Source organism: Polypterus senegalus, chromosome 1 (assembly GCF_016835505.1).
Source record: "Polypterus senegalus isolate Bchr_013 chromosome 1, ASM1683550v1, whole genome shotgun sequence".
Lineage (NCBI taxonomy): Eukaryota > Metazoa > Chordata > Cladistia > Polypteriformes > Polypteridae > Polypterus > Polypterus senegalus.
The window spans coordinates 212,443,484-212,469,382 of NC_053154.1; the positions used below are offsets into that span (position 1 = coordinate 212,443,484).

The 25,899-nt window shown below is 37.9% G+C and overlaps 1 protein-coding gene across 5 annotated transcripts in view; it reads left to right on the top strand.

Annotated features, from left to right (window-relative positions):
* Nucleotides 1–25,899, top strand: part of LOC120538985 (transmembrane protein 150A-like) — a 115,149-nt gene that overhangs the window by 33,625 nt on the left and 55,625 nt on the right. For 4 of the 5 annotated variants that reach the window (XM_039768651.1, XM_039768659.1, XM_039768642.1 and 1 more), the window contains 2 exons: nt 22,657–22,704; nt 25,084–25,170. In XM_039768651.1, the coding sequence (XP_039624585.1) occupies nt 22,657–22,704; nt 25,084–25,170 (135 nt within the window). Of the gene's footprint in view, nt 1–18,117; nt 18,155–22,656; nt 22,705–25,083; nt 25,171–25,899 lie in introns of those variants that run through there. The other variant, XM_039768668.1, reaches the window with a different exon arrangement.

Genomic DNA, 25,899 nt, shown 5'->3' on the forward strand with positions numbered 1-25,899 from the left:
GATTTGCATTGCATGTGATGAGGATGGAGAGGATTAGAAATTAGTACATTAGAGGGTCAGCTCAGGTTGGACAGTTTGGGGACAACAACAACAACATTTATTTATATAGCACATTTTCATACAAAAAGTAGCTCAAAGTGCTTTACATACTGAAGAAAAGAAAAATAAAAGACAAAATAAGAAATTAAAATAAGACAACATTAGTTAACATAGAAAAGGAGTAAGGTCCGATGGCCAGGATGGAAAGAAAAAACAGAAAAAAAAAACTCCAGACAGCTGGAGAAAAAAAAAATAAAATCTGCAGGGGTTCCAGGCCATGGGACCGCCCAGTCCCCTCCAGGCATTCTACTTAACATAAATGAAATAGTCCTCTTTGTAGTTAGGGTTCTCACAGAGTCACTTGATGTTGATGATCATTCAGACTTCTGGCTTTTAATCCATCCATCATTGTTGGAACATCACAGTGCTTTGAGTAGAAGGTGGTGGCGCAAGCCAGAGTCAGACAGGTGAGATTACGTTGGTTTGGTGCAGAAGAGAGATGTTGCGTATATTGGGAAAAGGATGCTAAGGATAGAGCTGCCAGACAAGAGGAAAAGAGGAAGGCCTAAGAGAAGGTTTATGGATGTGGTGAGAGAGGACATGCAGGTGATGGGTGTAACAGAGCAAGATGCAGTGGACAGAAAGATATAGAAAAAGATGATCTGCTTTGGCAACCCCTAACAGGAGCAGCCGAAAAAAGGAGAAACATTACATTTATTGATAAATCTCAATTCATATCATAGAGAGATGTCTGCTCAGTCTAATGCTATATCCACACCATGTTTTCCTTTAAAAACAGCACTTTTAAATGAAAATGATCTCTGTCCACATTAGTGTTAGTATCTCCACCCACGCAAAAACAACTGAAAATGCATGTGACATAGATGTTTACCTTAACTAGGTATGCATGCATCGAAAGAAACAGGAAAAGTCAGTGTTTTGCTCAAAAAGATGACTATAATGCTGGCCACAGGATATATTGCAAAACTGTAGTGAACAGTAAATTATTTGCTTTTTGCACGTGTACCATATGCAGTATCCATACTGTACATAACTCAATTTAAATGCATATAGGTAAGCAACACCACAAGTGACTTTTCAGTGTGTTGGAAAATGGTTTTCATCCATGAAGGGTAACCAGTCAGAGAATAAGACATTCTAATAAGCAGGATCCAATCAGTTAAGGGACATGTAATAAACTTGAACCAATCAGACCGTGATTGGAATCTGTATTTTCAAAACTGTACGTTTTCACACATCCACGCTAAAATTCTATGCCAGCCTTTTTAAAGGTCCCTGTTTTGGGAGATAGAAAATACCAGGGTAATGGGAACAAACAGCAAAAATGGAGACTATTGTCTATGTTTGATATTGCAGATATAGACTCAAACTAAAGTAAAATACAATCTCTCAGCAGTATTTCTTCCATGTCCAAGTACACTGCTGTCATCGCTAAAGCCGTATCCAGATTGGAGCAAACAGACACATTAAAATATAATTCATCTGCAACTTAATCATCCACCTCTTGAAGTGAAACGTTCGCTAGCAATCCATTACAAGTGTGAGTTGAATGAAGAAATACACTTAGTTTGTTAAGCACAATCTTCCTTACCTAAACCTATGCTTACTGTCTCATAGGAGGATGTTATTTTATTAACATCAAAATTATTTAATGAACAAGATGTAAGGCTTATTTATATATTATTAATTACTCCCATCTATTTCACCCACTTTCATATGAATTGAAACAATATGTGAAATTTGCTGTCATAAGTGATTTCTAGAAGAACTCTGTGGGCAATCTGCAGGTAACATCCTGTACCATCACTGTAGTTTTCAGTATTATCCCATCTAATCCAGGTGGATTGTTTGCTTTTATTGCTGCCATTACCTCCAACCTGTCCATGAAAATCATGCCTGTAGAATCAGGGCTATGTTGTTTCTGTCTTTCATGTTCAATTGGTCTTTGTTTTATATTGCACACTTTTATAATGGAAAAATATCCCAAGATACTTCAGAGTATAGTGCTACAAAAAATAACTGGACCGTAGACATGTTGTGTGACTTAATTCAGTATCACACAATGACTCATAACCTTGGATCGAACCACTAGCCTTAAAGTCCAGTACCTTAGCCTCTAGGCCACAGTTAATTCCTTGGCTAATAATTAATTTTAAAAAAATCTTGCAAAAGTCTGTTTCTGTCCTAAATACCTTTTACCTCATTTTTCACATTTGTTTCACTTCCACAGTGTTGGAAAAAGCTTTTCCTTTCCATTATAGCACCTGGCATATATTTATATATTTGCTTAATTATATATTTCTGCTTTCATCATTTTTAAAAATCTCTTTAGGTAGGTTTTGTAACTCTGTGAATAGAATAAAGCAGGTAATTTTGAACAGGATCACTGGTGGGCCTCTAGTGTAGACCATAACCACCAATAAGACGTACTGTATGATGCCTTCATACTTTGAAATACAACTTCTGGACTGTGATATGACCACCACAAGAGTCAAAAAAGAGGTACGAGTAAAGAGTGACAAACTGTGAAGTAGTGTGAGCCAGAAGTCTGCACAAAGAGTGAGGGAGATGTGTGACATTTGGAGAGTTTGGTGGCCTAGTGGACTTACTTTCACAATAATAAAAAAAATTTTGAATAAAACCTTTTTATTGTTAGGCTCATCTGGATGTTTCAGTTATATTTCTGACTTTTGTGCTACTACACTGGTTCATTACTTCTGTATTGTACTGCCCAATAGTATGTAATAGTTTTCATTTTCAATTGTTTGAGTCAACTTTTATGTTTTAAGTCAGTTTTTTCCAGAAACATTAGATCAGTTCAGTGAGAAGACATCTCCCTGTATCTCTCTAAAGACTGGGACACTGTTTCAAGTACTGTGTATCCTGTGTATAGTGTCTGTGAGGGAGCGCTGTGTGTTGTCTGTCTGAACCTCTGAGTCATATTAATATAATTTCATCAGTCTGTCTGTCTACCATACATTTGCTTCCTTAGATACTTTATTCGTACATTCTTATTGTTCAGCATAAATAACTTAAAGAATGGTGCCACCTACGCTAAGAGAGTATTGGTTAGTGCTGCATAATTTGTGAAATAAAAATCATAATCGAGATTTGACCCCACGAACATAAACTGTGCATGTCTTAAACTTATAGTACGACTAGCAAAATACCCGCGCTTCGCAGCGGAGAAGTAGTGTGTTAAAGAAGTTATGAATAAGAAAAGGAAACATTTTAAAAATAACGTAACATGATTGTCAATGTAATTGTTTTGTGACTGTTATGAGTGTTGCTGTCATCAAGGATTTGATTATTATTATTTCTTTCAGGTCCGTATTTGGAGAATGCGTTGTGTTCAAGTTACATTCCATGTTTGTCAACCGTTGTAAAGATAAGAGGATTTCATTCATCGAAGGGTTCACTACCCAAATCGGTACTCGTGAATCTAAGATGTTTAACAGGCATTCCCGATATTAAGTTGTGGATTTGCCTGTGAATATTTAGCGGCAGCGTGTCTATGAACTTGATTTAAACTTAAGCTTTACACCTTGCTTTCCTATCGATATGTCTACAAAGTAGTTTGTTTCCGAAGTAGCTGCACTTATGAATAATAATTATTTGCATTTATATAGTGCTTTTCTCACGACTCAAAGCTCTCAGCAATTGCAGGTTAAGGGCCTTACTCAAGGGCCCAACAGAGCAGAGTCCCTTTTTGGCATTTATGGGATTCGAACTGGCAACCTTCCAATTGCCAGTGCAGATCCCTACCCTCAGAGCCACCACTCCACCCTATATATGCCTGTATGCATCACTCGCTTTATATTCTTTTGCTGTCTTCTCAATTGTGTAATGCGTTTTTTGTTCAGCGCTCTTTGGAGCTCTTGCTTGTTGTCTGCGTACTGTGTTCACAGTCATTTCACGTGAGCCGCTCAGAGTACGTGCATCGAAGGTTCTCATCTGTGCTTGTGCTATCTCGTACGATCTTGCGATGTCCACAACTTTATTTTATGTTAGCTCAGACCCGGCACTTAAAAGTTTCTCTCGCACTTTTGCTGAGTTTGTACCAAACACTATTCTATCCCTGACCATTTCATCTTCGTTTGCATAAGCACAGTCCTTCACCAGCAATTTTAACTCCGTTACAAAGTGATCAAAAGTCTCGTTTATACCATGCGTCTTCTCACTAAACTTGTATCTCGCAAATATCGTATTCGTTTTAGGCATGACAAACGCCTCCTAGCAGCAGCGTGTCTATTGGATTGCTGCTGATGGACGGCCTTATATGGGCAGGCACTCAATTACGTGGGAGGCGTGGGTATGGGGGACGCAATATAGGCAGGCAGCCAACTACGTGGGAGGCGTGGTGATGGGGGACGCAACTCCATGTCACACGGCGACCGAGCTGCAGGCTATGGCCATATATATGTACGTAAGTAGGATTCAGTTATGACCGTTACGCATAGAATTTCGAAATGAAGCCTGCTTAACTTTTGTAAGTAAGCTGTATGGAATGAGCCTGCCAAATTTTAGCCTTCTACCTACACGGGAAGTTGAAGAATTAGTGATGAGTGAGTGAGTGAGTGTGTCAGTCAGTCAGTGAGGGCTTTGCCTTTTATTAGTATACAGTAGATTAATCTTACTTAATCAATCTTAATCGTTTCCATTACCCTTTGTTTTGGGCTACTATCCTTGTTAAGTATTTGTAATTGGAGGTAACAGAATAAACTAATCTGTTGCATATTCTGCCAATATGAGTACAACAGAGGAGGGGAAGTTGCTGAATTTGTACTGAAAAAATCACATGTGTCATTTGGCACTACTTTGGATTTCACTGCAGAGACATTGATTAAACATTGATCGATCAGATGAAGCTATTGGGCAAAGTTGAAGTTGCTATGTTGTCTGGAAGTATAACTACGATATATCAACATCATAGACAACACATGGAACTGTACAATAAATTCATTGCAAAAAAGGTAAATGCAAGTTTGCTATAGCCAAAAACTGAGATGAGCCAAAGTTAACAATAATATCATTGTGTTTTTGAGGCCTAGCAAAGAGGGTTCAAAAACTAACCAACAAACTCAACCCGAAGATGGAAGTTGCCTTTGCTCAATTACATGCCACAAACTGCCTTCCCTGAACTATGCAGAAAATGCAAAGGTGGAGTTGACTCTGACATAGTGGAACTACAGCAGAATACTATTAAACAACTACACACCGGTGATCAAGAAAGATGACCAAGCCTTACATCAGCTTAACAGTGAGCAACATAAGTGACAAATCTAAACTGAAAAGTCGCTTCTTGCAAACCTCATATTTCCCAGTGGACCATACAGGTGAAAACATTGTTCTAGGCTTAAAAGAAGCCCTGGCTCCATGGGAGCTGTATGAGTAGCATGTAGTTGTAACCATAGACAACAGACCTAATGTAGTCAACGTGGTGGAGTTGAATCGATGAACCAGACTTCAGTGTTTCGGCCACAGGCTTCACCTTACAATCAGAAAGTTCAGGCAAAATGTTATCTACCTTAGTACTTCAAATGTAATTTAAACTCCAATATTGTCCATATTAAATGGCATCTGCACTAATGCTCTTTATATTAAATTATACTACAGCATGATATCCATACATAATTTATCACCTTAGTACTAGTTTACTGCACAGTGAGTACACATTATCATAATTAAAGAATTAGCCCGGGATTCCCGGACATTTTTCATTCCCGCAATCCCGGGAATGAAACTGCTGTAATTCCCGGGAAACCGGGAACGGTCAAGCTTGCATATATAGCGTGTAAAAGTGCAAAAATCGATCAAGAAATAACAGTTATAGTTGAAAACTGAAGACTTCATTGGCGTCTGTCAGACAACAGCCGTGAACAGCAACTCGAAATTGCAATTTTTCAGTCTGTTGCATCCGCATTATCTGTGCCAAGAAACTTGCCATCACAGAGTGATGACAAGAAACTGGATGCATCAGTAAAAGCTTAAATGGTGGTGTTTCAGAGCAACGGCAAGTGCGGGCGTTGTTTAGGACAAGTATATCTGTATCTGATGACTGTGCTGCCTGCTTTAGTGGAGGCAGAGCGTGCTTTCTCAGTGGCTGGCGTACTCTGCACAAAGTACGCTCTCGCCTGGACGACCACACACTGGACACGTTATGCTTTCTACGCTCTTATTACCGCAACTAACTAGTTCGGGGTGCCCACAGTTTTTCAGCTTGCGAGCTACTTTTAAAATGACCAGGTCGAAATGATCTACCTACATTAAAAAGTATTAACTATATATATATACAGACCGATATGAATTGGAAGGCTAACTAGATCACAGATGGAGTTTTGCAGTAGCTCGCGAATTTGATCGTGCGTGCGGGATGACCAGTGTCTTAGAAGAAAAGAGATCTCAGACTGGCTGCCCTGTATATCAATCAAGTGGCAAATGCCATAAGGAGGATATATGATAGACTAACGTTAAAAAACATTTTTTTGAAATGCAACGCGATCTACCTGCACTACCTTTGCAATCTATCGGTCGATCACGATCAACGCATTGGGCACCCCTGAACTAGATACATGTACTTATATGACAGCATGAACTGCTTGTAGATAAGGTTAGCCTTTTATTGGTGTCAACATATTCTAAAACCGTTCACATGTGAGATGCCCATGCACTGTGTCATCCCCGGGAGCCCAGAATTCCCGGGAATGACATGAGAGATTCCCGAATTCCCGGGAATGAATTTCCTAATCATAATCATCATTACTATACATAATATTAGATAATTCTTTAAAATATGATGCACACATTGAGAAGGTGATAAGTATGAGAAAAAGAAAATAGTGGTCCGCTACTTTTTTCATTTTACTTACTTTAGTTAGCTAATTCATTTATGGATTAAGTTTAAGTGTGCGTAGAAAATAATTTTAAGTTTAATATAGAAAATATATCATAGAAAGGTAAGTGGTCATTGTTTAGCTCCAAACATTCCATAATTTAGGTTGTTGCTGTTCGCAGTTATTTGGAAAGCTTTTGAGATCATGTATAAAGACTGGTAAATATCATTATAGTGTGATCATTTATGCCATCATCTGATTTTAGCCTTGAAGTTTTATGCTTACATATCACTGTTTAAACAGTGGCAATTATGTGTCATAATAATCTTAGTATGATCAAATCATGTACATTAATCCCTCGTTTATCGTATAGGTTCCAAGGCCGGCCGCAATAACTGAATTTCCGCGAAGTAGGGACACCATATTTATTTAATTATTTAACATGTACTTGGACGTTTTTATCCCCTCCCTGTACTGTTTAAACCCACCCTTTACTCTATTAATAACAGGGACAACTGTTAAGCAATATGAAATCGGTAGATATGTTTACAGTTACTGTATAGCAAAGTACACGTACAGTAGCTATATATGACGTGATGATGGTGATGAATATGCTGTGCAGTAAAAATGATGACGATGAAGGTGATGATGACTTTTACTGCGCAGCCGATGACTGTATTTTACGTCTCTGCAGACGGTGGTGCCATTTTCTGGGGCACCTCTTCCACGGTTTCCGAAGGTGTATCCGTAATAGTAGTAGGAACTGGCCCTTTTTTGCAAGGCTGCAAAAACATTGTGATTGGCAGTTGCTGCCGCTGCTTCTTTTTCCAGTTGAAGAGCAGCTTGTAGGCGGTCATGATGTCGTCGACGTTGTTGCAAAATTGGACCGATCGAACCATATCGTCGTCCCATTCCTGTGACCGCTCTTGCAGATTCTTAGCCAGTCTGTGGGATCTGGGCATCAGTCAAAGCACCAATCATGGGCCCGATTAGAAAGCGGGAAGCTGATTTGTCGTCTCCCTCCCATGTACCAATCACAGCCCGTGTTACAATGCACTTAGTCACTGAACTTGTTTTGTTGTTCTTAGACTAGGAAATACTACTACTATATTTAAAAACCCACAAAGTTGTGAATCCGTGAAAAGTGAACCGCGAAGTAGCGAGGGATTACTGTAGCTCCATTGGTCAGTGAAAGTATTGTGTACCACTGCAAAGCGTTAAAGATTATCTAGTTTCTAAAACCTTTGATTTATAAACACGAACAGTAATTAAGATTTTTCTTGAATGTTTTCAAACATATCATGCTTGATTAGTTCAAATTAATAAAGTAATAAAGTTAAATAAGTTTGCAGTATTGCTGTTTCTTTTCCTACAGTTGCCAATCGAGTGTGGTAGAATGTCATGGTTTTGGCATGTGATATTTAACTTTAACTTCCTTTTTTGGATTAAATATAATGAATTAGACTTTACAGAGGAAAGATTACAAATGTTGTATGTGTTCCTCATGTGACCCTTAATGATTTGTGCTAGCCTGAGAGAGATGAGGAAGTATATTCTGCAAGTATAGGCTGCAGACTAGTAATAGTTTCAGTATCTAAACTAGATAGATAGATAGATAGATAGATAGATAGATAGATAGATAGATAGATAGATAGATAGATAGATAGATAGATAGATAGATAGATAGATAGATACTTTATTAATCCCAAGGGGAAATTCCCTAAACTAGGGTTACTAACAGGTTGCCTGGTGGCCATCCAATATCCTTATGCTGTGTTTGGTGCCTCCGTAGAACAAGACTGGCTGTCATTCCCACTACCCTTATCACACTACAACATACTACCTTGTAGAGGCTTGGAGTGCTAACACCATTAATATGACTATTTGTATTTAGTCTTAGGTCTTGAGTGAACCACGTCTATACCAGTTGCAACCCCCTGCTTTTTACAAATGGGTGATGGTCCCTTTGATTTTATCCAGACAGTATTTGGTCATATACATAAGTGAAATAATAGATGAAGCGTCTCCAGTGGTTTCATAGACCATGTCAGTTGACTTCCCCAAGTCAATTGTGTTGCCCATTATAACAGTGTTTTTTCTTGTGTAACGTGCTAAAATTGCCTATAATTAATAAAAACTTCAAATAGACAGCCTGATATTTTGCCTCTTTGAAATTCTGATATGCATCTGACCTCTGTTGTTTACTATTTGACATTTTACTGTAGTTCTAGGTCTATGGCCAAAACTCAGGGCCCATCCAGGCAGTAATGAGTGCTGGAAGCAAGGGAAAACTGGACTTTAAAAGGGAGCTTAAACTGGTTTCCACAGCTTGAGACGTACAATGATTTGCCCTTGTTACAGGGATATGAGTTCCTAATTTGGTTTTAGCTGCTATTGCATTGATGCTTTTTGTGTTTTAGAAATGGGATGTCTTAAACTAAACTTTACCTGAAGAAGTGCCTTTTTGTTTTCCTATTAGACAAATAAGCCTTTGTGACAAATGAAGTGTGTTTAAACATAAAAGAAAAGCTCAGCTGGTACAGTGCACTCATGTGCTTTCTATTTTTCTAATCAAACTTATTGTAATGCCACCCTAATTGCCTGGTGCAATTAAGTGATTTCACAACAATGTGAACATTGGCCTTTGTTTTTACAATCCTCTTGTGTCATCTCTGACTTGACTGGAGACCTACCGTCTGGAAGACCCCTAGCTGCTCTTTGTAAAGGTCTGGATAAATTATGTATCTAATGGCCCCTGAGTGCAATTATAGCAGTTAGCAAAAAAAATAGCATTAAATAGTTTGATAGCATTAGAACTAAGTGGTGAAATAATTAGTTTTTTACACCACTTGGACCTCTAGTTTCTCTCAACAAAGATCTAGACTTCTACTTATCCACCCAGTACATATAAAATGTGATTTATGAGTTATGAAAGGCATACATGCATGTGTACATTTACACAATGTATACATATCGAAAGATTCTTGTGAATAAACACATCTATTGTCAAGTCAGTATGCAGATGACAAGTAAGTTTAACATTGAGGGCTCTTTCTGTTTACCTTTAATATGCATTTATAATTCAGTGCAATAAATCTCTGACTATTTGGCAGGCAGATTGAAGTCACTGGCATGTAAACTCTCACAAAGTGTTTAGCCATTTACTACTGTGCATCCAGAACTAAGAGAACCAAGACATTATAAAGTTTTGAGGTGTTTTTTTTCTCTCTTTTCAAATTACTTAGAATGGATGACACACAATGCGGTATGTCTAGCTCCCTCATTGGTCTTTGAATGATGCCCATTGATGGTGCTACTCGTTCTTACGTTTTGGGAAGACTGGAAGAGGCAGATGAGTAGTTGGGGTGGATGTGATGTCATAAATTCTCTGGTTGCTCTTCTTGTGAGTTGGAGGTAGAAGGAGATAACAGCTAGGTTTTGTTGTTAGGGTGCTGGCTTGGCACAATATGCTGTCCATGCAACTTAAAACCAGAGGTGGAAGTGGCAAAGAAAAGGAATTTTGTAAAAGTCCAAGATGGTAAAGAAATAGTTCAACATCAGTTAGAGAAAGTTCTAGTCCCAAAACCTTACAGTGCCTGTTAATTAGTTTGCAAAATAGAAACAGGACCATACAGTAAAATGAGTGAGAGGGAATGATATGTTTGGAGCAAGTATGTGGACGAGGAACCCCACTGGTTAGGCAAGGATATAAGCTTTTTAGTAAGGGACAGAGGCATTCTTTATGTTTTCCATTTATTAAGTTGGTGCTTGTATTTAGCCATTTTGGATCCACTCCCTGTATTTTGTGTACAGTAAGCACCCTCATTATTGTAGTTCTTTGCTCTCTTTAGGGTTGGGACCACTAAGGGAATACCTTCTACTGTAAAAATGGCTATAGTTGGCACAGTAAAATGACACACTTGTTGACTGATCTGCCTATTTTGAAACAAGACCCTAACAGAATTTTTTTCCAACATACTGTTTTAATTTATATATTTTGTTCTCAGATGGTGATAAAAAAAGAGCTACTAAAGGGTAACGAGTGTGTCTGATTGGCATTAAGTGCAAACCCAGCTTCTCTTATCCCTAGGACAGTAGATTTGATGGGTTACATGTCAGACAACATTGACAATTTCTGAGGCTATATTAAACACTCTACAGTAAGAAGCTTCTAGTGCCACTAGAATTATTCAGTGACCAAAACTGTGTTAAAACTAATCCAAACTATTTTATATTTTAGATTCTTCCAAGTAGCTGCCATGTGCTTTGAGGATAGCTTTACACTTTCTTGGCAGTTTCTTAACCAGTCTTATGAGGCAGCTATCTGTGATGTTATTTCAACATTTTTCAAGGTGTTCGCACAAGTGCAGAGCTCTTGTTGCCTGCATTCTTTCACTCTTTGGGTCCAACTCATCCCAGACCATCTCTGTCAGGTTTAGATCTGGGTGACAGTGGAGAACAAATCATCTGTTGCAGCACTCTATCATTCTCCTTCTTTGCCAAATAGCTGTTAAAAAATCTGGATGTATGTTTTTATTCACTATCATGTTGAGAAACCAAAATTTGTGTTAGATTTTGGAAATTGAAAATAAAATAAATATTGAAAACAGTTATTATCTCTTTCCAAATATCCACTTTGCCTTATGCTAATGTTATTATGACAATTAATGATATGTCAGCAATACAAGCGCCAGAGCACTTTTCAGAACACTAGTAAGTGAAGTTGAGCAGGTTTGAACTTGTATGATGTAAGGTGAAAATCATAGTTACAAAGATTAATGTGTTCTATTAATTCATAAAAAAATGGAAAAATAAAATATGCATTTAATATAAACAACAAAGCCATTAAGTCACATCTGTGTTTGCAGTCACTCTTGTTGTGACATTTGCTTTTATAGGTTATTTCTTTCGCCTGACAGATATATTTTTTTGCCAGTTGAACAGTACTTGGTGATAACAATGAGTAAAAGGATATGTCATAGTGATAGGTAATACTGTTTAGTCTTCAGTGCAAAGCTAAATGTTGTGAAAAAGAAATTAATTTCAATGCACTACAATTAAATTTGAATGTTTTAGAAATTGGTTTGAATTTTCAGTTAGTAAGAAGTCTGCCTTAAATTGTACATACAAATAATTGATGGCATATGGTGTCTGTACTATTCTTCCTTTCTAGCATTAACTCAAAGCAAGGTTTAACCTCCAGAAGCAGGACTCAAAACTCCTCAGAGACCTAACCATTATGAGGAACCATACACCAAAATCTAGAAGCAAGCTTCTGGCACTGCACTGGCCTAACATAAAAGGGCAAAGGCTTTAAAGTAAAAGAAAAAAAAATCAGAATTAGGAATGTGGCAACCATATAAAACTCCTGATCCAAATAAAAACACTGTTCTTAATATTTAGATCATTTGTTAGAAAATTATTCTAAAATAACAACAAAAACAAGGCAAAAAAGAAACACAAACAAATCCCTATGAAGAAAATCGAAAGCAAAGAAAGCCAGTGGGCAAACCAACAATGTTATATTTTAAACAAGGCAAAGTTTATTAACAAAACTAAATAAAAAAAAACTTAGATAAGCAAAATTCAAATCTAAAATGGTTCCAAACAAGAGAAGTAGAAAGCACAATGCTGAATCATAGCATTGCTGCAGCTGGAGTGTTATAAAAGTCAGGGGATGGTCCATCAGGTGTAGCATCAGTGAGCCCCATCTTCTTAGGCCTAATACATATAAAACAAGGAACGTACCACAAAGGACCAATAAATGCATTATTAACGTAATGCAGAAATACTTAATAATCCATAAACAAAGCAATATTCAATAGTAAATAAAACAGAAGGAAACATAAATTACAAAATTTAACACAAAAGAAAACAACATAAAGAAATAAAAGAAGAGACAAATAATCCAGAGATGAGACTCTGGCTATTTCAAAAAGAAGAAAAGAAAACAAACTTTTTTGTTTGTAAATTTTGTATTTACTTTCAAAGAAATCAAACAGAGCAATGAAAATGAAGAAATTTCAACTGAAATTATCACTGTGGTTAAAGCTAGCATCAGTGTTACTAAGTTGAGGGAGCTGGTGGCTTCTGCTTTAGTGCACAGAAATGTGTTTATGTCATGAAAAAGTGGCAGCTCTGAATGATGGAATGTAAGGTGGTGGGAAATTTGTTTGCAGGTTGTAAATCCTTGTATGATGCGATTAGTTTATTGTATCCTAAGTGATAGCATTCTATATAGCTAAGAGTATATTCCACAATACCAAAGTGAAATATCACGGTTCAGCCAACATTGGAGCATCAATGAGAAACCCCATGAATACCATATGGCATTTCATATATTGATGACAACAAACTCATACTGAAGTTATACTTATTGTGTGTATTTTAAAACATATTAATGTTAAAATCGTTAAGCAGTCAATCCATTTTTATTTCTTAGATATGTACCTATACTAACTACATGCAAAATGCCTTTTATTTATTTTTTTACTGCATTTTCTTACACCACCTTTTAAATGTAATTACAGTAATCCCTCCTCCATCACGGGGGTTGCGTTCCAGAACCCCCGCGATAGATTAAAACTCTAAAGCTGTGATCAGTGGCAAAGTTGTTTGAAAAAGTAGCTGCGAATATGCACCTGACTTTATACTCGTAAAAAACAAGGGTCAAATACTCAGTTCAAAATATTAGTTGGAGCAGCTTTGTGCATTCCATTTCAAAGTACCTAAACTAATACAGCCGTTGCAGCTTACCGTATATTAATCTGGCTCATTCACCTTGTGATCGTCTTCTCCAAATACACCATATAGATCTGCAATCTGTCGTACTTTAAAACCGCATAACAGAAGGTGTTCTATTGACACAGCTGGAATGTCAAAGGATGGACGTCCAGAGCAGGGAAATGTGTCACCTGAACTGGAGTGTAGTAAAGTCACGCAGCACTAAGTGCACGTAAGATCACGCAGCACTAAGTGCACGTAAGAGCGGGAGTCATCTGTTTTAACAAGCAGCGTATTGCACTGATACGAAATAGCCTGCCCATTTAATTATGTAGGAATGGATAAATAAATTAAGATTTTGTACAAATAATGTTTTTCATTTTTCTTCCTCGATGGATTCTGGCACCCCCAGCAACAGCTGTTCTCATCCCAAAGGGTATATATATATATATATATATATATATATATATAATATATATATATATATATACTAGCAAAATACCTACGCTTCGCAGCGGAGAAGTAGTGTGTTAAATAAGTTATGAAAAAGAAAAGGAAACATTTTAAAAATAACATAACATGATTGACATTGTCATGAGTGTTGCTGTCATATATATGCCTGCCTAAATAAGTCACCCTCGCTTTGCTCTTACTTTTTTAACGTTCATTTAATCATGGCTAGTGGCGGAAAAATTATAAAATGGAAGGAGGATGGCTTTACCAAAACAATTATTGATGGCGAATCGATTATTCATAAAGCTTGAATTGGTGATCTGTTTTTCTGTGTTAACCTCATATTTTTTCATACTTCTTCTCAAACTAAGGTGGTGCGAAGGTAAAATGAATCGGGATGCGCTGATCAATGTAATCAGTGTACCAGGAAATCATGCATTGAAAAAAGCTCCCCTTTGCTTGTAATGCAAAGTGTGATTAAATGCATTATTTTTAACGCGTTATGGAGCACATGCATCGAAGCTTCTCAGCTGTGCTTGTGCTAAGAAAAGGAAAGATTTTAAAAATAACGTAACATGATTGTCAATGTAACCTTTTGTAAGTAGTGCCTGGAGGATTCAGTGTGGAGAAACTCTAGAGACAGCGTGTGTATTAACTTGTGGATTTTTCTGTGAGTATTTGGTGGCAGTCTGACGAAGTTGCTTCGGAAGACGGCATTAGCCGCGGAGCTCAGCTCAGAGCGAAATGAGATGAATGGGACAGGAGATGATGACGTGACTCCCCCACCCACCTTAACTGTCAATCTCCCACAAACACAGTCTCTCGGAATTTGCATAAGCACACCCCTTCACCTTCAATTTTATCTTAGTTACAAAGTGATGAAAACTCTCGTTTATACCCTGCGTCCTCTCATTAAACTTGTATCCCTCATTACCTGTGGGCATGTGAAACGCAAGTGGTAGCCTGTCTATGAACTTAATTTAAAGTTTAGGTTTACACCTTGCTTTCTTTCCGAGGTAGCAGCACTCATGAATATGGTAGTATATGTCACTCGCTCGCTTCTTATTGTTTCGCTGCCTTCTCAATTATATAATGCATGTTTTCTTAAGCGCTTTTTAGAGGTCTTCCTGGTTTTCTACGCACTGCGTTGACAGTCAGTTCACGTGATTACGTGAGAGGCGTGATGATGTCACACGAAACTCCTCCCCCCACGTCTTTCCAGCTCAACTCTATTACAGTTAATGGAGAAAAATGCCTTCCAGTTATGACCATTAGGCGTAGAATTTCGAAATGAAACCTGCCCAACTTTTGTAAGTAAGCTGTAAGGAATGAGCCTGCCAAATTTCAGCCTTCTATCTACACAGGAAGTTGGAGAATGAGTGATGAGTCAGTGAGTGAGTGAATGAGTGAGTGAGTGAGTGAGTGAGGGCTTTGCCTTTTATTAGTATAGATATATATAAAATCGTGTAGCCACAATAAATGCCTTTATTTTATAGACAAACCAGGGATGAACAAGTTCCTTTCCACTGCAGGCACAGCTGCGACACACATAAAAAAACATCAATAATAACTCATAAACTTGCAATATTATTTAGGAAAATCGCAACATTTTACTCACCAAAAATTCGGATTATTTGTAAACAAAATCCATCTTCCTCTCTTTCCTCAAAAACAGTTCAATTACTCTGTCGTACGGATTATCCGTGCACTTCATTTCCATCAAAACCTCACTTTCCATCGCCATCGAAGCTAATGCTGAAAGGTGAACCCGCCCTGTGGTATTTCTGGCATAAGTTTGATTTCGCTTTAGGGCTGAAAATGTCCGCTCAGCAGAAGCAGTTTACACAGGAATGCTCACCGCCAAATATACTAATGTGAACAGCTGCCCCATGCTCTCATTCAGATTTTTCTGATGAAGGAAGTCAAGGAGATCAGTGGGAGATTCTCCTGCAAAATCATCCATGCCATACATTACAGTCAGTTCTGTTTTTAGCTGAGACAGATCAAAAAGCGCTCCGGGGCTGTTGTGTTGAAGTGGAGAAGGCTACATACGTGAAATTTTTCTTGTATTCCCGAAACTTCTGGGCCTCGAGGAACGTGACAAACATCAGGTTTTCATGGTCTTGAAATCTGGTCTGTGTCTGGCAAATAATATTGTCCAGAATCCTGCCATGGAGTTGGCCGTAGTGCACGCGACGATCTTTCGCTCGGAGCGTTTGCGGTGCGTTTAATGGCCTCGTAGAGTTCCTCATATCGTCTTCTATCCAATCAATGGGTCTGAATACGGTGACGTTGCCGTACGCCTGCTAAAGGGCCCTACTGACACCAACTCAAAATCTGATTGGTTGAAGCAACAGGTTAATCGACATTTATTCTGTGTTAGAGTGCCTCAACAACAGATTGTGAAAGCCTCTCTGCTTGGCAACAAATGATGGCTGAAATGTGATTGGTTAAATGCTTTAATACGAAACTCCGTCTCCCACAGCTATCGAGCTGCAGTCTATTCTATCTGCCTGGCAACAAATGACGGCTGAAATGTGATTGGTTAAATATTTTAATACGAAACTCCACCTTCAACGGCTGTCGAGCTGCATTCTATTACAGTATATATGGACGAAAATACGTTCCAGTTATGACCATTACGCGTAGAATTTTGAAATTAAACCTACCCAACTTTTGTAAGTAAACTTTAGCCTTCTACCTACACGGGAAGTTGGAGAATTAGTGATGAGTGAGTCAGCCAGTGAGTGAGTCAGTGAGGGCTTTGCCTTTTATTAGTACAGAGGTGTGCTGGCTCAACTACCATAATACCGTACATAAAGGAGCACTGCAATTTAACTATTGTAAATCTTAGAAATGTAAGAGCTGAAAAGATCAGATTTTGTGATCAATTTACCAATCTTTGTCCGATTTAGATTGGCGGCATCCCTAAAATTTTCAGCATCTTGTAAAGTTATAAGAGGTTTAACTTTTGCTATAGTCCCAGTAATCTGATTAATATGTGATTTAAAGATTAGGTGAGAGTCGATGATTACCCCTAAATTCTTTACCTTTAAACCTAAGGATTTGTGTTTTTTTTCTAATACCCTTGCTATTTCCATATTTGCCATTCAAGGTCAAAGTCAAAATCAGACATTGATAAAGCATAGGTAGAGTGGTATTGAAAGTGCTAAAGACACAAAAGAAAACCTATAGAGACATGGGAAAAACATACAAAGCCCATACAAAATTCACCCAATCAAGACTTGAATAGGAGTTTCAAGGGTTTGGAGGTGGCAGTAATGTGTAACTGTGCCACCTTAATAACCAGTGTATTATTTAAAACCATGACCACAAATGAAATTTAACTTACCAACTAACTGCAAAATATAGAAACTGGCAGAACACAGGGACTGTTTCTTTCAGCTTCTTTCAGAAAACATAATTTAAAGCAGTTTGTGAAAGGGCTGTTTCTACATAAGGTTAGACATAATAATAATATTAATAACAATAATGATAATAATTATATAAACAGAATTATGATACAGTATTTTCTTGGCTGTCTAAAATAGCACCAAGCATGTAGGAATAAAGTAAAGGGCAATGTAACCATCTGGTATAACCCAGTTTGCACCCCATACCTTTTATAAACAAGCTTGCACAGATCATTAACACTAGCTTTGTCCCATACCCAAACCAAACAACACAGGAATGAACAGACAGACCTTCTGAGGTCATGCCCTCAGTGCTCTGTCATAAACGTTTAACTTGCACAGCTTCTTTATTGTTTAGCTGTTTTCTCCTGCCTCTCCTGGCTCTTCTCCAAAATCCTTGTGTAAGAAATAAACTAAAGCTTCCTTGTAATATTTTAACACTTGATTGACATACTTATTTTAAGTAGTTAAGAAACTTGGTTTTGAGTTTTATCATTTAAAATCTAGAATCAAATGTGTACTTGTGTTCAAGCCACAGTCATGCACATAAAGGCCTAGTCAGCAATTAACATGACCTGTGGGAGGAGCTGGCAGCCAACTAGAGTACCTGGTTAAGATATGTGCAAAGGAAGTGGTCAGGCGAGAAAAGGAACTTGGGTGTCTGGAGCAATGGTAAGAATTAACAACATTATCACCCTGTAATGACATCTCTTTATATACAATATAGCCTTTTCAGCATGAAAAAAATAAATTGTATGAAAATTCCAATAAGATTACTACATGGTTCGTTGAACTAGCTGCTGTACTGTGAACCTAGAGTTTGCGTACTGCAGTGTGCATACTAGTTTTTAGGTTCTTTAATCAGTGGTTGCACTAGGATTTAAACTGAGAGTCTACTGATTTCAGTTTCTGCCCATAAATATTGTAAATACTTTAGTGAAATTATTTAATCAAATAAGAGTTACTTGGTGGGTATGCAGTAAGTTTTGAAATGCATTTTGAATTGGCAGCATACTACTTTAAGGTCACTAGACCACCAGTCTGTTTAAGGAGAAGGCTTGCCACTGAGCCATGTGCAAATCATGGATTAGTCTACAAGTTGAAGTATTAACCTACTAATTCAATTTACCTTCCAGTAACTGCCAAACCTACCACCCGACCTGTTTTGAGATTTTATAATGAAGCAGTCACTTGAGTTCACGGGGATTCCTTGTACTTACCCATGTGGCCTCAAGCATGCTCTGATGAAAGTGACTTAGACTGGAATCACAGAGTAATTTGGTGGTTTAACTGATCATTTAACTAGTATTGATATGGGCAACCTGCTGGCTTCAGTTGAAAACTTACAGTTAAACTGGCGCCATGTTGTCTGTAATGGGCAAAATGCTAGCCTTGTCTAATGTGAATTGTTTGTGTTAGCAGACCTTATTTTCAGCTTGTTATGCTTACAAACTAATTAAGATTAAATCATTTTTTCCAGAAACTTTTATTCCTGATTATAGTTTTTAAATAAAATTTGTGAATTGAATCATGCATCAACAATAAAAATAAGAAGTTAATCCATAAGTATCTAATAAAATGAGAAGGGTGGTTCTGAACGTGTTAATCCCTTATAGGAAGTGCACATTCCTAAATAAAGGACAAGAAATTAGACTTCTGCACAAAAATAATTAAATTTTGGATACCTCCAATAAACAGTTTAGATATCTGCATATTAGCAGTGGTCTAAATGACTGACGGTGCACCTGACTGCAAAAGAGGTAAAAAAATGTGAAAAACAGCTAAACTTAAAAAAAAAAAACAAGGCTTTACAAAAAAGTGGCTTACCACAGTTTAGACAGCCAAAGCAAAGGATTGGAGCCATGAAACAAAGATAACAAAGAGTAAGAAGTGAGTGGGAAAATGCTCCTAAACACAAACAGTATATATGAAGTTGCTTTCCTTTTTAGCAGAATAGTATCAAGTCAATGCTGTATCCTCTTTGTGTTTGTTAATTTTGAGTTTTAACTTTACATTTCCTCTAGTTCTCTTGGCTGGAGTGGTACTAGTTCTTACTTGTGTACTTTCTGGGACTGGATTCTCCCATTCACCTGAAATTGCTAGACTTGGGGCTTTACATTAAGAATTGTTTATATATACAGAAGTCTTTCTTCTTAGTGCACATATTAATGAGGCTAATGTACGGAAGCTCTGAACAGCTTCCGTACTAATGTGCAAAAGCATGACAGATTAAGTTGTGGCAACCCAGTTCTACAGCTAACACCTGCTTTATTACATGGTTTCTGGGGGTGGTGAAGGGGGTGGGGACGGCTGGTCACATTCCTCCAGTGTGGAATGAACCCCCAGAGGCGCAAACACTTCAAACAAAGTTTTGGACTTCTGCTAAACACCTCATTAACTCCCATTGAAAACGCCAGCCTTAAGTCCTGCACTTCTTCTACATTAAACTGTTCAACCTAAGGGTGTCTCAGTTAATGAGAAAATAAATAAATAGACTCATATAGCTGTTCATGGCTATACAATTGTTACAAAAATGCTGCTTATAAATGTGAAATACACTAATAACTATCAGTTAGAAATTACATTTTTGAAGGGAAGTATTCCTGCATATAGTTTATGATAAAATGTACTCAAAGCCTATGGTGACAGCTTCTAGTAAAAGGGAGGAACCAATCCTTCATGCAATACCACAGAATTTCAGGGCACATCTGCTGGTGTACTGAAACTTACCAATTATAGGTCTGTTTGGGTTTTTCAGATTACCTCAAAATGTTTGTCTTTGGGATCTGAGTAGATGGGTTTGGCCATTCTCCTCATGTTTGTGTTTACCGTTCTGCACTTGTTTCCTTCCAAATCCAAAAGAGGTGAATATTAGATTGGTTGCTATGTATAGGTTGCTCTCTATATTGTAAGTGTGGGCGAAAGCATGAGTGTGCCTTGCAATGGATTCCATGGTTGGTTCTTGACACCTGTCTTGCCATCATATCTCTGAGTATACTGTAATAGAAGAAGTAGGGTTTAAAATAAATTTATGCATGGAAAGTTACAATAGTTGCCTCACACTCTTTAAAAAATAATTACTTATAATTAAGTCCAGTATAAAATATAGAAATCAAAGAAACTGCTTTAAAGTCCATAGAGCAGTGGTACAGAAAAAAAGGAAAAATAAGACTGCAAATAAGCAGTTGTTTTGATACAATAACACTACAGCTTCAGAAATATTGATGTATATTTATGAAAGTGGTGACTGAGTACTTTGTTTCTAAATTAATAAGGTGCCCCAGTAGAATCTCCCTAGAAATTGAAAAATATGCAGTTATGTATGTGAACGTGAATGGATAAAGTAATAGCACCCTCTGCCAGCAACCAGTAGCCTTTGCTAGTCATGGCTGTCCATCAATCCGAAGATGACCCTGTCCATCTATTTGTCTATTTCTGTCACTCTTCCACCTGTGTGTATGCTCGTAGGACAGCAGCCCAATTCCAGAAAGGCAGACCCGAAGACACAAGGGGCAGAGGAATTGTCCCTGAGGTGCAGTAGGTTGGCATCAATAGAAATGCCTTGCTACTCTCTTCTGTGGTTGTTAATAGGTCCCTTGTTGCATGAAGTGACAGAGACCTTTGATGATCTTCCATCTCCAACCTGTGATTGTCTCAACCTGTCTGTGTGGAATGAAGAAGGCCTTTAGAGAATGCTTCAAGTAGTCCTTCTAGCATTGCTTCAGGCCACCCTGAGTCTTTACTAGAATGTACTAACAAATACACAAATGTAACCAGTCTTGAGTATTTGTGGAGCTGGGTGCAATAAATATAGGCAGTCTGTGCTGGTGATCAGGTGAACTCCTCTTTTCTGTCCAACATAAACTTCCTTATTTGTAACAATTACCTCCTTATGCCTTGTGTATGGTACATTTTTCCTCTTGAATCCAATTTTTTTTAATTCAAAACTCAATTTCCTAAATGTTAACTTTTACACTTTAAAATAATACTGAATTAAAGTACTTGCACAGAAAGTGTATATATGCAAAATGGCATTTTAATGGGGTCAAGATGAGTGCTGTTGTCATGAACAATGAGAAGATAATTCCCCCTGATGGTCCCCTTGTTGTAATATTAGACACAAGGACCTTATTATCTAATATTAAAAATTATCCTGGATATTTAAGTGGAATTTTTCAATTATGGGAAAAATGAAAGAATTCCGCTAAAATATCCCAGGACGTGTCCTGTGTTTTGAGACCTTCTGAGACAAATGACAAAGAAAACACATATCAGACTTGAAGGGATGGAACAATCGTGTGTAAATCAGCACTTATGTGGAGGATGTATGCAGCTGTGAAGCTGAAGGTTACAGATGACACACTTGATGATCCTGAGCAAGTTACTTATTATACAAGTGTAGCAATTATAGAATGAAGTAGCTACATTTTTATTGTTACTGCACATTTGAAAGACACATTTTCCAAGTCAAATTAATGTATAGCATATGTTATAATTATCTGCAGACATTTTTTTCTAATTTGGAGCACAGGTACAAAAAAATTACTTCTTCGGGAGATGAAGAGGAGAGTAGAACTTTTCACCTTGTAGCCTAAAGTCCAATGTCTTGGCCACTACACAACACTGTTTGATACACACCTGTAGAGTGTTTTAGCTGCTTTGTAAAAGTAAGTTTGTTTGTATTCTAAGAACATGTTTACAGTTTAGTGACAAATGGATCAGGTCATGTGACTGTTATAAGGTGTCACACAGTGGGATTTCTCCATGTAACTATTGCTTCCTTGGCAACTCCTAACCCCCAACCATACGCAATATCCAATTGCATGTTTGTTTGCTGCTCTATGTCCCTTCACAATTTGTTAGCCTTGCTGATTGAGAGCGTCAAGTGCTCTTAATTGGCCTTTAACCGCTGGCTGAACTGAGCTGCTTTTGGTCAAATAGATGGATGTCTGATGATTGATACTGCTTGTGAATTAGGCTCCAATGACCTTGTCTAGTTTTGCTTTAGTGTTTGTTAACACCTGATTGTAGATTGTGGAAGGTACTGAAATGAGGTCTTTTAGCTAGTGGTTCTGAGACAGAGAGTACATGAGCTTCTTGTGATTTAGCTAATTCTTGGTTTGGTAGGTCTTGCAGATGTTAATTATGAGTATTTTGTGATTTCTCTTTTGCAGATATGCAATGGCCTTGACCAATAAGCACGTCTGCCCTGTGGATAACTGGTACGGTAATTCCTGCTTGATTTCCTTCCTTTTTTTCTTTCTCTATTCATCTGGTCAGAGCTTGGTCCTCTTTATTAACTTTTGATATCCCATATATCATCCATTGAAGATCTACCAATGCTAGATGTAGGTTGTTTTCAGACAGTGTTTAGTTCACATTTTAACTTTTTAGAATTTTATTATCTTATTATTATTATTATTATTATTATCTTATGAGTCTTTTAGTTGTCTTGAGGTGTTGCATCCACACATTCATCCTTAACACATTAAACAGGTCAGTAAATATTAAGCTAGCATTGACTCTTTCTGTGGAAAAGAGTAATTATTAATACATTCTGTTGAAGAAAGTAAACAATTCACATTGAAAAGTTAACTAGGGAAGCATTAGGGTTGGCTTCAGGCCATTTCCACTCCAGTTGTGACCAGCACTCAAACAGAATGGTCCATTAGTGGAGGCTCTGTACTGCTAGTGAGGAAATTCCCAGGATTTCGAGTTTAGTTATCTGGTTCCCAGTCTATACTCCTTAGAGCTGCCTTCACCTCAGTCTGTCAGATTACACATGATTCAACATGCTTGCCTCTTTCTTTACACATCATCGCTCACATCCAGTCCACCCCCCACTCCTCACCATTATTAAGGACATATTGTACATGTTAATGTAAGGGAGACATGCATAGTATGATTACAAAGCTGGTTGGTCAGTCAGAATATATTTAATATAGCCTTACTGTAATAATTCATAGTAGACACACTGAAGAGTAATCTTGACTCAAAGTTTACATATGGCAGCCACAACAGTGAAATAAGGACATCCTTTCACTTTCTGAACTCACAATACCATTACAGGGTCACTGATTTTGAGCATCTTTCTTAACAGCATCATGTGCAAGGCAGTCACCTGGATATGATGACTGTTTGCGTTAGGGGACAGTCAGACACCCAGTAATAGTAAGTTGTACTGGGCTAATTTAGAGTGAGCAGTTAACCTTATTTGCCTATTTTTATAATGAGGCAGGAAAATGGTTTGCCCAGAAATATACCACAGGGACACAAGGCAATTGAGCAAAAAAATGTGATAGTTCATAAGCTTATATATAAGCGTAATTGCAGTGGATACACCTACCTTCTTAACATAAATTTCCTGGGACTTTAATAATTCAAAAGAGTTTCCAAGCACTCTTTTCCTCTCTCCTCTCACTGGTCCCTCTTCCTCAGTAATTTCCTGTCCCCTAATTGCCATCAGTTGTCTCTCCTGTTCTGGTTAACCCTTCAATATTTTGCAGCCACTCACTTTTACTCATTGTCTGGCCTTCAACCCTTAAGTTTTCAAATCCCATCCCCTCAGCCTCCTTTTACCTTGCAGTGTTCATTCATATTCTCACAACTCTTTGTCCTTGATATCCAGCCATTCCTTTCCCAATTCTGGTTAGCTCTTCTGCTTTTTCACCTCCCTACTAGTCTTGCACCAGTTTATATCTCTAAGCAGTTGAATGTTAACTTCTTTATTCTTCTCTCTCTCTCTCTCTCTCTCTCTTTCTATCACTCTTTCTTGCTTCCACTTACCATTGTGCCTCATTCACTGCCTTTCACCCTCTTGCCATCACTTTAGTCAGATACAGATCTGCCCACACCTCACATTTGCCAACTCTTACACTTGTCTGTCATAAATAAAAAAAACTCATGAATTTGAGTTGTAAAGCTAAGGCACCCATAGTAAACTTCCATCTAAAGGGAATATACTATTTAAGGGTAAAAGGTGAAATCTTGCACATTCAGAAAAATTAGTGATTTATTACCATGTTTCTGGAGTTCAAGATATGGCCTGGTATTTACTTGGCTTTGTGAGCTGTTCCAGGGGTACTGTGACATTGTCTCTTTGATAAAAAGAGTGGGCAGTGACCTGGTTAATAGCATCCTTCACAGCATGCCAGGAATTTGGGAAACTCCCTTGTGCTTACTTTGAGGCTGGCAATGGAAGTTATAGAAGAAATACCAGTGCAAGTCCAAACACCAGACATTCTGCTGCACATCATAGCAGCTAAAACTCCATTCTAAGTTACCAGTTCTTTCCTTTCTCATTTCTCCCTGTCAAAAGAAAATTAACAAATTTTCAGTGTGGGAGCAATTCTTGGGGTTCTTAAACTTGGGGGAGTTGGGGGTTTGGGGCAAGGTGGTCTTAGAGTGAGAGTGTAGAGGGAGGGAGAAATAGAAAAAGGGCTTCTGGACCAAGTGGAAAGAAAATATGTGATACAATAAGAGACAGGAGGAGTTCATGGGTTTAGAGTGGAAAGGCTTGGAATCTTTGGCTTCCCATGTGCTTCCCATGTGCTTTGTACCTGAAATTAATTGCAATTAACTAATTTTTCTTTGATCATCAGGGTGTACAATCAATCTTGTGAGCAACCTCTTGTTATGCAGATGGGATCTGTCCTGTGTTGCATCCCTGACAACATACCTTTTATAAGGTAAGTCTTCTATCTCTGCACCACAACACTTTTTCCTTTTTCTCCTCCTCCAACTTTCTTCGTACTACCCACCATCTTCAACAGCAGAACATGCTGATCTGGCTTTTTTTCTAGAATACTACACATGCCATTTTGTGGTTGGTCACTGAGGCCTGGTTTTGTACCCTTGGCCTCAGAGGCATTCTCAGAAGTTAAGTTATTCTGGGCATATACAGTATGTAATCATAGTGATCCTTGGAGCTCAATCAATACTACTGTGGTTTATGGTGGTGTCCACGGTTAAGCCTGTTCGGCTCCCTGCTCTTCTGGAGATGATTCTTTAAATATACTCAGGTAAATATTAAAAGTACTGTGCTAATCTCAACAGGAAGGTCTTACACTGTATATTTTGAGTCCTAAAAGTTAAATGAATGATGACTATTATGGATTCAGTTTCTCTGTGAAGTGAATGTTGGAACTGTGTGGAAAGGCAATGAAGGCAATGTGGACTACAAGCTGTCTTAACAGGATATTTCAAATATAATCAGAGCCCTGTCTCTCTCTTTGAAGGTTGCATCACTGATTAGAGGCTGTCAGTGTACAATTTGTCTTCAATGGAGACTGCCAAAGCTAAAAATTACCTTATGGTCTGTTTATCTTTGAATTTTGTCATTATTTTGGGTTGGAGGATATTTCACTGAATGTTTTTCAGTAGACACTATTATATACGGAGGCTTCCTCTGACTGTAG